We start from the raw sequence: 11681 nt of genomic DNA on the forward strand, positions 1-11681 counted from the left end.
CTCATTACAATACAATTATGTTTGAATTGTCGTTTTAAAAGTTTTTTTATGGTGTAATCAATATAGAATACATAATTTTGATAAAGTACATATTTATCTTTCACTTTCATTCAGTTTCAATGTATGATTCGAGTTATTTCGCTAGATATTGGACTTTTTCTAAAAATCGTAACAACTAGCCCCGGTCTCCCATAAATACATGCATTTTAATTATTTTACATTATCATAACAGTGTCTTGTTCCTTTCATTTAACTCAGTCAAAGTCAGAGAATACAGTTTAACTCTGCTAAAGATTTCCTGTTATTCTGTGGAACTTATCCAATTACCCTTGGGGGAAATCAGCTCACCTGCAAATACCACAAGAGAAAATTTTGATGCCATGACTAGGGCTTGAACCTCATTTATTGCAATTTTCCATTTTAATCCTAATGAATATATTTTCCTGTACACTTCTAAGCTCTTGCATTATTGAGTTTAAGGCATTGTACATTAGAAAATGGCATTTTTCACGAGTATCAGGAGGAAGACTTCATTACTGTGGGGAGATCATTACTGATACTGCAAAGGTTTAAAAGTTTCTTCTTTGCTTTGACCACTGACTCAGAAAAGATAACTGCCAGAATCTGGTACACCCACAATGTCTGACCAAGTTCTCCATTGAGGCTCGATACAAGTGTTTAGAAGGCACAAATGAATGAGGGTTGTTGCAGTGATGTGCAGCCTGGTAAGTCTGAGAATGAATGGGGCAAATGAAGTAAAAAAGTAATAGTTTATAATTGGCAGGGGAAGAGGGGGTTGGGTTGTCAAGTGGAATAGAAGAGGGAACCAATGTTAAGTCAGCCAGAGGGGTACCACCAAGAGGACAAGACAAGTAATGTCCAGAGTCAAGGTCAGAACCTGAGACAAAAGACAGAAAGGTGAGTGAGCATTATGAAAAGTATAAGACCAGACCTGGCAGAAAGCAGCAACATCCAGGGCCAAGGGATGGAAATGAATGATCAGAGGATAGGAAGCATGAAATTGAAAGGATTAGCAAAAGCAAAGAAGAGTGGAGTTCCCAAGAGAGCACCCTAATGTACAAACTATGGGAGAAAAGACCATTCTGTGGGCTGAACCTAGTACAGCCAAGAGAGGCAGTCTGCAACCCAGTTCATAGCCAATAGTACATGATAGGTGAAAAAACCAATCTATTATGAACTGGCCTAATAAGGAAGAGCCAGAGTTTGAAAGCAAAGGGTCCTGGATTAAGTTCCCCCCATCAAAAGTCATCAAATAATGTTGCGTTGTTAGGTTTTATGTTTTGTTACATTCTGTAATAATTTTAGTTCCTAATTCTCAGAAAGCCAATTTTGAGGCTATGACAAAAAATATATAATTAGTGGATTGGAGTAACGAGTTAAAAGGTAATATGGGTCAGATTTGGGAAATTTTAAAAAATAAATTGCTTTTAATTGAAGACAGGCAGGTTCCTAAAACAAGGAAAAAAAAGGAGTAACATGTTAGAACAAATCTAATTGGCTTACTAAGAGACATAAAAGAAAAATTCCAGAATGCCATAAGTTTAAGATGTTTAAACTGAAAGATAGAATGGAAGCTTTACACAAATATAGGAAAGTTTGGGAACTGGTTGCAAACAAAAAAAAAGGAAATGCAAAAGGGCTTTTGAGAAATAGTTGGCTGATAATATTAAAACTAACCCTTATTTACTTGTAAAAAAAAACAAAAAACATATTACACTGATTTTCAGATAATTGTTTTCAAAATTTTCAATTTTTAAATGTGATCAAATTGGTAATTAAGCATCGAGTTGGGAACATTTTAATACAATGTAGAAATTAGAGTATTTAAGCAGTAATCTAAATCTATTTTGCTATATGTGGATTTGTTTTGAATGTATGCTATAGAAGTAAAAATAGTAAATAGTTGGTTTAATTCCAGTGTAGTTGTAATTTTTTCCCAATAGAAAAAATCTACCCAATATAACTTGAAAAAATCCATTTTTATTTCTTAATATCACAGCTACATATTTTAAAGCACTTGCACATATTTGTGACTCAAGTAATTACACCATCACAAGCAAATAACAAAAATTCCAACTTCAAATTCTTTACTAAGCACCATTTAGTACAACATATAAAAGTGACATGATGGTACAGGAAATGCATAGTAAAGATTTAGGGCACGATGCTTCAGGGAACCAAGAGGTTCCATTTTATACCTAACAACATAATGCATATGGTCTTTTGATTATTTACTAAACATGATGTCCAGTTTACCTTCTAGGCTTTTATTTTTAATATATACACTTTCGAAAGGCTTCCAGCCAATTAGCCACTCTTTAAATTAACCCTCCCATCAGAACTTTTTTTTGCCACACCAGCACATCCTCACTACTGTTTCTGAAGCTCCTGGAGTAATGCAGTATGGTAAAATGTTATTACTGTGATTCCCCATCTTCTTTTCTATAACACTTTACTGACTGACCATTCTAGAACAAGGTATAAGGAAACAGATTTTGTTCTCTTTTGAATATGTTTATTGTTCATGTATTCATTCATAAGTTAAAAAAATATCTTGACTTTTTCTTTTTTTCCATTTTTTTCAAATGGAGCTTTCATAAATCTGCTGCCTCATTCCCTCAATCTCCACTAGGAAGCTCTCTGGTGGCCACCATACACTGGCTATTTAGGGCAATGTCAAACACTTTACAAAGTTTTTACACTAAGGAGAACCCCCAAGTTATATGCATATGGTTAATAATTCTCCTGTTAATTGGTGGTCAGTATATGGAATATTTTCCTTCAGATCTGATAGAAGCTGCAACATTAAGAGGAGACTGGATGAATATTTTAGATATATGAAACAGGTTTTTGTATATAGTTTACAGCAGGGTGGTAGTAGAAAATCAAATATCCAAGTTGGACATATGGTTTTAATTTTCAAGGGATAATAAGGGACATCTGACATTTATAACACAGTTATCTCTGATATATTAATAAATGTCAAAAGGAGTATTTTAATAAATTCTTGATCTATGCCATTTGTACTCTCCTTTTCATAGAACTGTCTGACATTACTGGAACACTACATCCTTTTCATCATATGGCAAACCTGCCACACATGCATGTTTGGTATGTCCTTTCAGAATAAGTGGGTATAAACTATAGTAATAAAAATATGAATAAGTTAAGTGTGACAAAATGTTCAAATAGATTATTGTAGCTTATTTCATATACTTATATAGTATTAATAAAGAGTGGTGAAATGAATGTTTCTAACATAAAGTTGAACTTGGCATGGGTTAGTTATTACTATTAGAATATTCATAGCAGTGATCATAGATATCTTAAAGAATCTGCTTTAAAGTTTAAATATTTTACTTAAACAACAACAATAGTGTAACATAGATCATTTATAACTGTAACATAATGATTCTTTCAAAACCTTAAGTTATGTGAAATCATAGGTACAGTACAGCCTAATCCTAATTTGGGTTATGATGAACTTTGTACTAATAGTAATACTGTAAAAGTAAAACTTGTAGTTGTACACTTCTACCTATTATAATTTACAATTACTGATAAGCTTGTGCGGTGTATGTAAACAATAGTTTCATTTCAGAACTTTCACTGTTTTAGTTTCATAATAAAATACTATTAATATCAATACTTCACAAGATACTATTATTCAGTTATTGCTACTACTGAGTACTAATAGTGTTATGAATAATACTGGGAACACTAACATTAATGTAATGACAATTTACAAAGTACCGACTGAGAAAAAAAAAAGGTTAATGATCGATAGTAGTACTAGTAGATGATGTACCACAATAATGTAAAAAACATAAAACTCACCATGTATATCTTTTTGACATACATCCTGTGTACGTAATAATACTGCCACTTCTCTTACGTCACCGGCAAACGTTCTTTCGTGTAGTGGATATCTCTGAATTAAATTTAAATCATCCATTGTATGAATCTTACATCATCCACGACCACCTAATTATCACATTCTAACGGGAGTCTTTAAGTTCAGTATTCTAACACCAGATGTCACCTTTATATTATACAATAGTACCTTTTATCTTGCCAATAGCCAGTCAAGTATTAAAATTCAATAGGCCTAAAACATGTTATAAAGATATATTAACTGCAGATGTTTCTTTTCCACATCCCTCTTAATTTGTCCATTGTGGGTCAAAATGAAAATGTAGATCTGAAATTTTATAGGATACATATCTGTTATTTTAAGCCGCAATAACAAGATTAAGAAAAATTTGGAAAAAGAAACATTTGCATTTAACTAAATGAACAGCAGTGGCTCTGTGATAAATCAAGAATTTTTTTTGAACGCTAAAAAACAGCACAGATAGCCCATTAAGTAGCTTTGCGCTTAACTTCAACCAAACCGAAAGTTAAATTGATTTTACAACGCAATCCATAAAATAATTAAAATGTTAAACTTTGTTGAATCGCTTTATATTTAAAGGAGATAGTAATTTTCTACTTTTCCTTTCATGTACCAATGACAATATTTACAACACTAATTTTTTTGATCTAGTGATATTATTAATAATTAATAAGTAAATAAAATAAGTGGGTATGTTCAGGCGAAACTGATTTTTCTTAGATCAATGGAATAATTATGCTGAATAATAGGAGATTCGTCAAGTTATTTATCACAGTGTTTATCTGAATTTCACTGAATTCAATTCAAGACCTCAGTTGGTCGTGATTTGTTTGGTTGTTTGTAGTTTAAGCACATAGCTACACAATGGGCTACCTGTGCTCTGCCCACCACGGGTACTGAAACCTGGTTTCTTGGTTTCTAACATTGTAAATCCGGAAACATGCCGCTGTGCCACAATATAGAATACAAATGACCATTGTTAACTACTAAAACAAACACAGTGTGTGTGTGGTCAGTTAATTGCTTGTTTGACGACGGATTGTTGCTTTTACTAAATCAGAAATCATTCTCTTTCTGACTGATGACCTAGTTGTTAAGGCGATCAATTTAAAATCTGAGTTTCGTAGGTTCGAATCCCGTCACTCGTGGGGGCGTTATAATGTGACGGTGGGTAGTGTTGATTAGCTGCCTTCCCACTAGTCTATCACTTCTAAATTTAAAGTGGCTAACGCAGATAGGCCTCGTGTAGCTTTACGCGAAATTCAAACCACACTCTCTGACTGTGTTTGATGAGATCACCTACAAGACTGTGGAACTTTTTTTCTTCAGGGAAACGAAAGACTTACTGAGAGTGATTAGCACTAACCATTCTCAACAAAACTTCGAGCACATCATAATATCGAGGCAACATCTGACCTACCATTGGAGGACACTATTTTTAACTATTTGAACAATGTACAACGTTATAGACAAACCTTCTGTAGTCAAATCATGTGTTACCTCAATGCAATGACACAAATAAAGGCAGCTAGAATGAAAGCAACTTAATGACCTTCTAGACCATGTAGTATGCGAAAAGTGCATATATATATATATATATACATATATATATAAGAATGACTGAGAAAATTCGATTAATACTATATTAAGACAAAAAAATGTAGAAAATGCGTGGTATGGTTATATACCAAATAGAAACAATATTTGTAATATTAACATTTATTAAGAAATAAAATGCTGTCTATCAATAGCTGAGAATTCGAATTTAAAAATTCAACAGCTTTCATCAGCGCTACTTGTGATCTTCTTTACTTCAGATGATGTTTTTCATGTACATTATTCTCCATCAGGTCAGCGGTGAGTTTTAGACTTATAAATCTAAAATCCAAGATTCGAGTTCCGCAATATACAGAGGCAGTAAGTACATTGTGTAGATTTGTGCTAAAGACCATCACCATCACAGTGGTTCAGCTGTAGCTAAGCCAATGCTAATTTAACAAGAATGTACCAGCTGAAATCAAAACACTGTCATATTGTATGGCAGTAGAACAGCACACACACTGGGCGCACAGGCGCCAATTTCTAAAGAACTTTTTGGGGGAGGCAAAGAATGGAGATTATTTAACTTTTTTTTTTATCCATATCATAGACTGTCAAATTAACAAACATATCTAAATGAAAATGGGTCAACACAACTATAACTCACACCATACTTTATTATTCTTATCGTAATTATGAAACTTATGTTACGTCTCCGTTTGTTAATTGATTTCCCGTAAATTCGTTCGAAGAAACTTTAGCGACACAAGTCCTTTCTTAATAAAACTGGTTTATTCTTTCCGAATACAACTTTACGATACACTTAATTTCAACAGTCGCTCTATAAAAAACGTCTCACGAGGGCAACAATATTCTGTCCGCATACATTCAATTACTCATCACCTACACACACATTCACTGTCACGTCACGCCGTGACCATCTTATATATACCAGACCACCCCCAATCTAGCAAATGCTAGAGCACTCCCGAAGGAACAGGATAGTTCTAGAAACGTGGCGTGACACTAGTCACGTGACCTCGCTGACGCAACACTTATATAACCAAATATAAAAAATGTGAACACAATTATAATCTGCACCACCACTCATGTTACATTGCAAATATCTAAACATTATTAAAAATAATCTAACTTCAAATAGAACAGCATCTCAGTATAACAAACAGGATGTTTATTTTATAACATTGCAATATTGCGAGAAAGTATATATATATATATGTGTGTGAAACCAGAAGAAGTATTGACACGAGAGTTTCCGAATATGAAAAAAGGAATTGAATAGGGAAACACAAACAATGCCATTTTTCTTCATATGAGATATGCTGGTCATTAAATCAATTGGAAATAAGCATACATTGTATACAAAATAGATAACTACATAAAATAAAGAATCAGTGAAAGTTGCTTAATCAAAACACGCCTACTTTCTACAACTTCCAAGGTCACTTTAAGCTAAACTACTTCTTGACCTTAAGGGAATTCCAAGTTCCAGGATTACATAGGCATTGTTGACCAGTCTTCTTATCAGAAGATAATTTGAAACTGAAGAGGATGCAGGAATGTGTCGAAACTAGTTTCTCTAATATCAATATTTCAGAAAGTCTGTTCCATTTACTGTTTTTCGCTAACCATGGTACCATTCAAATCATATGACCATGCTACATACGTTACTACGCCAATTTACAGATGTTGTTGGGATAAAACAGCTATAAATCAATACAGCAGCATATTGTAATTTGGTTTGGAGGGTTATTTCGCCAAATTAGATATTCTGGAGTCAAATGCTCCTTGCTCCTATTATCTTAGCACCTATGGCCGGGTGTAATAATTGCTTGTTTATGGTCTGGAATAAACAAGACTAGATGAGTGGTTTACCGTGAAAGATCCTGTGTTGCTCATAACTCAATGATAAAGTTTTAGCATGATTAGATGGGAGTTCAAAATATAAAACAAACAGTAGCCATGATGTAAGCTAGCTAGGATAATTTGGCTTGGAAGACATAGTTGCTGATTAATAATAAGAAGTGCTCATCCACCCAAGTCCATTCATGTGTGTTAACTACGACATAAGCTAAGCATGGTTGCATAAATGGTTCCTATGATCATGGATGTATGTAGTTCCATAGTATAATTCAATTGCATTTTGGGTTCTTAAACTGCTGGGGTGGAGGAATACCATCTCACTGCAGCTGCAGACCTATGAAGAAGAATAAAATGACCGACTATGTTTACTTTGAAGTTTAACCTCAGTACACAGAAGACTCAGACAACTGAGGATTGCACTGGTGATGTATGGTCTACAAAGTTTGAGTCTTAATGAAGAAGTATCTATAGATTTCCCATGCATTTGCAGGGTAGTACAACCTAAGATCTGGTGGAATATCGAAGTGGCTCAAAGCATTCTTGTTTCTCTTAAAAGCTTTGACACTATGATCACTTTTTTTAGGCCGAAAATAACACAGACACGGCAGTAGCTTCCACTGACAAACACTAAGTCATTTCTAATTAGATCAGATTAATCAGATACTGTTGTTGCTAGGAAACAGTAGTTAGCTGGTGAAGTCTATGGTGTTGTTAAAGTCTTCTACCTAACATCATCTGCTTTCTCCATTTCAATATCATGCTTTTCCATCACGCCACTGACTGTCAAAGTTGGGTTCTTAAGCATCACATCTGGTTCAGGCTCATATTAGGAATTTGCATTTGCTGTTAAACATCAAAGTTGAGATTAAGCCTCGAGATTGCTTCATGTAACACTTCACAGGCATCGGAACCGGGGGTGCTATAGCCCCATTTTTACATATTTCACTTATATAGTAACTGTAAATTATATTATTATATTAATGGGGGCATACCCCCCCCCTCGATTGAGCTGCAAGCACCCTCACTTTGGAATTCCTTCCTACACCACTGTACTTCACACTTTGAATACTATTTAAACACTTTTAACGGAACTGTTAACATTAACTACATTTATTTGATTTTTCGTCTTACTGTCAAGGGACTTTATACAAATTTTAAAGAATGAAAACTAATAATCATAATTTCATAGACTCTTTCACGATTTATATAAATAAGTACGGCTAAATGAAACAGACTAGCTCAGTACTTTATGCTCTTTGCTTTTGTTTGTAGAACCCCCCATATGATCATCTTGGTTTCGTGAAAAGATTACTTGCGTTTTCTGTCTGGAATTTTTTTTAACACATTAAGAGTATGTGTACATAAACTTAAGTTCACTCACTGATAAGTCGATGCATCTCAATGAACACATGAAAATAAACAAGTCATAGGTTCCAATGCCACAAGCTTTCCTCGGACTAAAATGAAAGTATATTTTGCGGTTGATTAACTTTGTCTCTACTTTTTATGTTTTCATGATATCATAATGTTAAGTAACAACCACAAGGGGAAAAAGGCAAAGGGGGGAGACTCCTTTAGCACCTCACTTTTTGATACAAATTGAAAATTATAATTTTAGACGTGATAAGTTATAGTATTAAAATCCAGGGGACGTTCCGACAATTTCACCGAAGGATTTTTCTCAAGTTTTCTTTCCTTGCTTGAAACATTTTTCTTTGATTATAAAGATATTTTTCAATTATAGCGTGTCATCATTTAGTGCGAAGTATTGAACTTCCTGGTTTCTTTACAACTCATATCACAAAGTGATTTGCTAATCGGTCCTTCTCGCCGAATTATCTTTCCTAGCTACGGCACTGGACACAAGTACCGTATCAGTTTGCAAAAACTCACAGTTACTGGTAAATTCTCTGATTACCGACCAAATCCTCACGAGACGGGTGTCATAGATTGGACTACGTTTTGTCCATAATGAACAAGATTACTAATACTGTAGTTTTAAGAAGAATGGTGATGAAAAACAACAACATACCACTACGATCTTCTTTGGCTTAAAAGCGTTATATTAAATACTAAGGCTTAGTCTTGATAATGTAGGTAATTATGTGTATTTTATGAATCATACATTGGATAAAATATTTGATTTACCAGCTTTGGAGTTTTTAGGACTAGGGTACGTGAGTTAGTTGTTATAAAAAACATAGAAGTAGTTGTTATAAAAAACACAGAAGTTAATTTTATCTTTTCTTCCGTTACTTTTTTGGAATGCAGTGCTTTTATGAAACTGGTGTAAACAAATAATGCCATTCTTTATGTCTAACACTAGACCAACGTCACGTAATGCCGTAACGTCACAAGGTGACGTGTATAGTAGAGGATCTCAATACAAACAATCTAATTAACTATTATGGTGAAAATTACTTAATACGACAAAACATGAATAACGCGGATGTGCATGAAAAGACCAATCATTTCTTCCCTTCCTTGTCATTATGCTTCACGAAATATACATTTTTCATGAATGCAGATCACACAAAAGAATTTTATCAGTTCAATAAACGTTCCGCTCTTTCAGTAACAACAAAATTTAGGAAGCACTAAACCTTTATGATTATAGTTCTAGTGATTAAATATTCACAATACGATTTCAAAGATATTTGACTCAGCTGTTGAATTAGAAGAACCAGTGTTATGATTTTATGAAAGGGAAACAGCTATCTATAATAAAATCAAATTATATATATATTATGTGTATAACGGTAAAAAAACTCAGCATTATTAATATGAACTTATAAAAAGTTGTTGGTGAAATATGTCAAGATGGCTTTTGAGTTTATACATCGGATTTATCTCACTTGTATAACTTAGAAAAAGAAAATTTAAAACTTCACATCGATATTGTTATTCTTCTTCTTCTTTATAACGATCTGATAGATTCATTTTTACTATATATTTATGGTAATATATGTTTTGTTTATAAAACTGGCTTTGACTTTCTTTTATTAATGTTCATATATGTATTAGCGATGGATCAGCTTTTGATACTCTAGGTTGATAGCTTCCGTTAATCTTAACGAAAAGACCGTGAACTTTTTATGGTGTTGTTGCAACCCAAAAACTTAAGAACAGAGTGGGGCTAGAATGTGTAATCCAGGATTATTTTAAAACAAGTGTGTTTGATTATCACTGAATACCAGAATGCATTTTGAAAAGTATAAGTGAATGTTCTTACTAAATTAAAATATAACTTATATTATTTTTTAATAGTTAAAGTTTACTTCTTATTTGTTAAATATGCAATTACGTAAACGCAGTGCATTATAATTTCTTTGTGATAATAGAACTGGTCTTTGGAAGCAAAAGTTTGAGATCGAGGTATGAAGGAAAAGGAACTTTATGTTCACTAAAACAGATAACGCTTTTGTTTGAATGTAGAACACTCTACCTGACTCACGATTTTACTAAAAGAAAAGGCTGATCAATACGGCAGAAAAATTTTATGAAAACAAAAGTTAAACAAGTCAGTTGTCGCTATTTATGTATTTACATTATATATTGAATTGAAGATAAACGGTTTAAACTCTACATGATCATATATTTTCTACATAAGTTTAGTGCTCACCATAATTTAAATAAAGCCGTTGTATCCCACTCAATTTAAAAGTCAATAAACATAGTTTTTCACTTTACATAGTGATACAAAACAGGATATTTGAGAGGACATATCAGTTAGAGTACGATTACTGTATACTTTCTGTTCAATTTTACTCCACAAACTGATTATACACGTTTCTGAAAATAAATGTGTTTATCAGTATACAAGACTCTATACAGATATGCTATCGTCAATGTATGTAAGTCAAATTACAAACTCGAAATAACACTGATGTCACACTTACTGTTTATTTGTATGTTTTGAATTTCGCGCAAAGCTACACGAGGGCTAGCAAATCTACTAAATTTATATTTTTGGCTTGTATTGGGAAATACTCAAATAGCATATGGTATTATAGAAACACGTCAACGAATTTTCTTTGTGTTTGCCTTATATGCAAAGTGTTATCAACTTTAGGAACGCGTGCATATCTCAATGTGATTCACTTTTTAAAGTAAGAACGTTGTTCTGAAGACGTATTTTCTATTTGTACTTCTTTTACGGGCATAGTTTGTTTGTTATGAATTTCGCGCAAAGTTACACGAGGGATATCTGCGCTAGCCGTCCCTAATTTAGCAGTGTAAGACTAGAGGGAAAGCAGCTAGTCATCACCAGCCACAGCTAACTCTTGGGCTACTCTTTTACCAACGAATATTGGGATTAACCGTCACATTATGACGCCCCCAC

General features: G+C 33.4%; 1 protein-coding gene across 1 annotated transcript in view; it reads right to left on the reverse strand.

The window, feature by feature from the left end:
- The window catches only part of LOC106472412 (ankyrin repeat domain-containing protein 13C-like), a gene marked incomplete at its 3' end in the record, with an annotated part of 52528 nt that extends 48256 nt beyond the window's left edge, over positions 1–4272 (reverse strand). The window contains exon 1 of the mRNA XM_013933057.2: positions 3859–4272. Within this exon, the coding sequence (XP_013788511.1) occupies positions 3859–3976 (118 nt within the window). The remainder of the gene's footprint in view (positions 1–3858) is intronic.
- Positions 4273–11681: the final 7409 nt, after the last annotated feature.

This window comes from Limulus polyphemus, unplaced genomic scaffold (assembly GCF_000517525.1).
Source record: "Limulus polyphemus unplaced genomic scaffold, Limulus_polyphemus-2.1.2 Scaffold5310, whole genome shotgun sequence".
Classification (NCBI taxonomy): domain Eukaryota; kingdom Metazoa; phylum Arthropoda; class Merostomata; order Xiphosura; family Limulidae; genus Limulus; species Limulus polyphemus.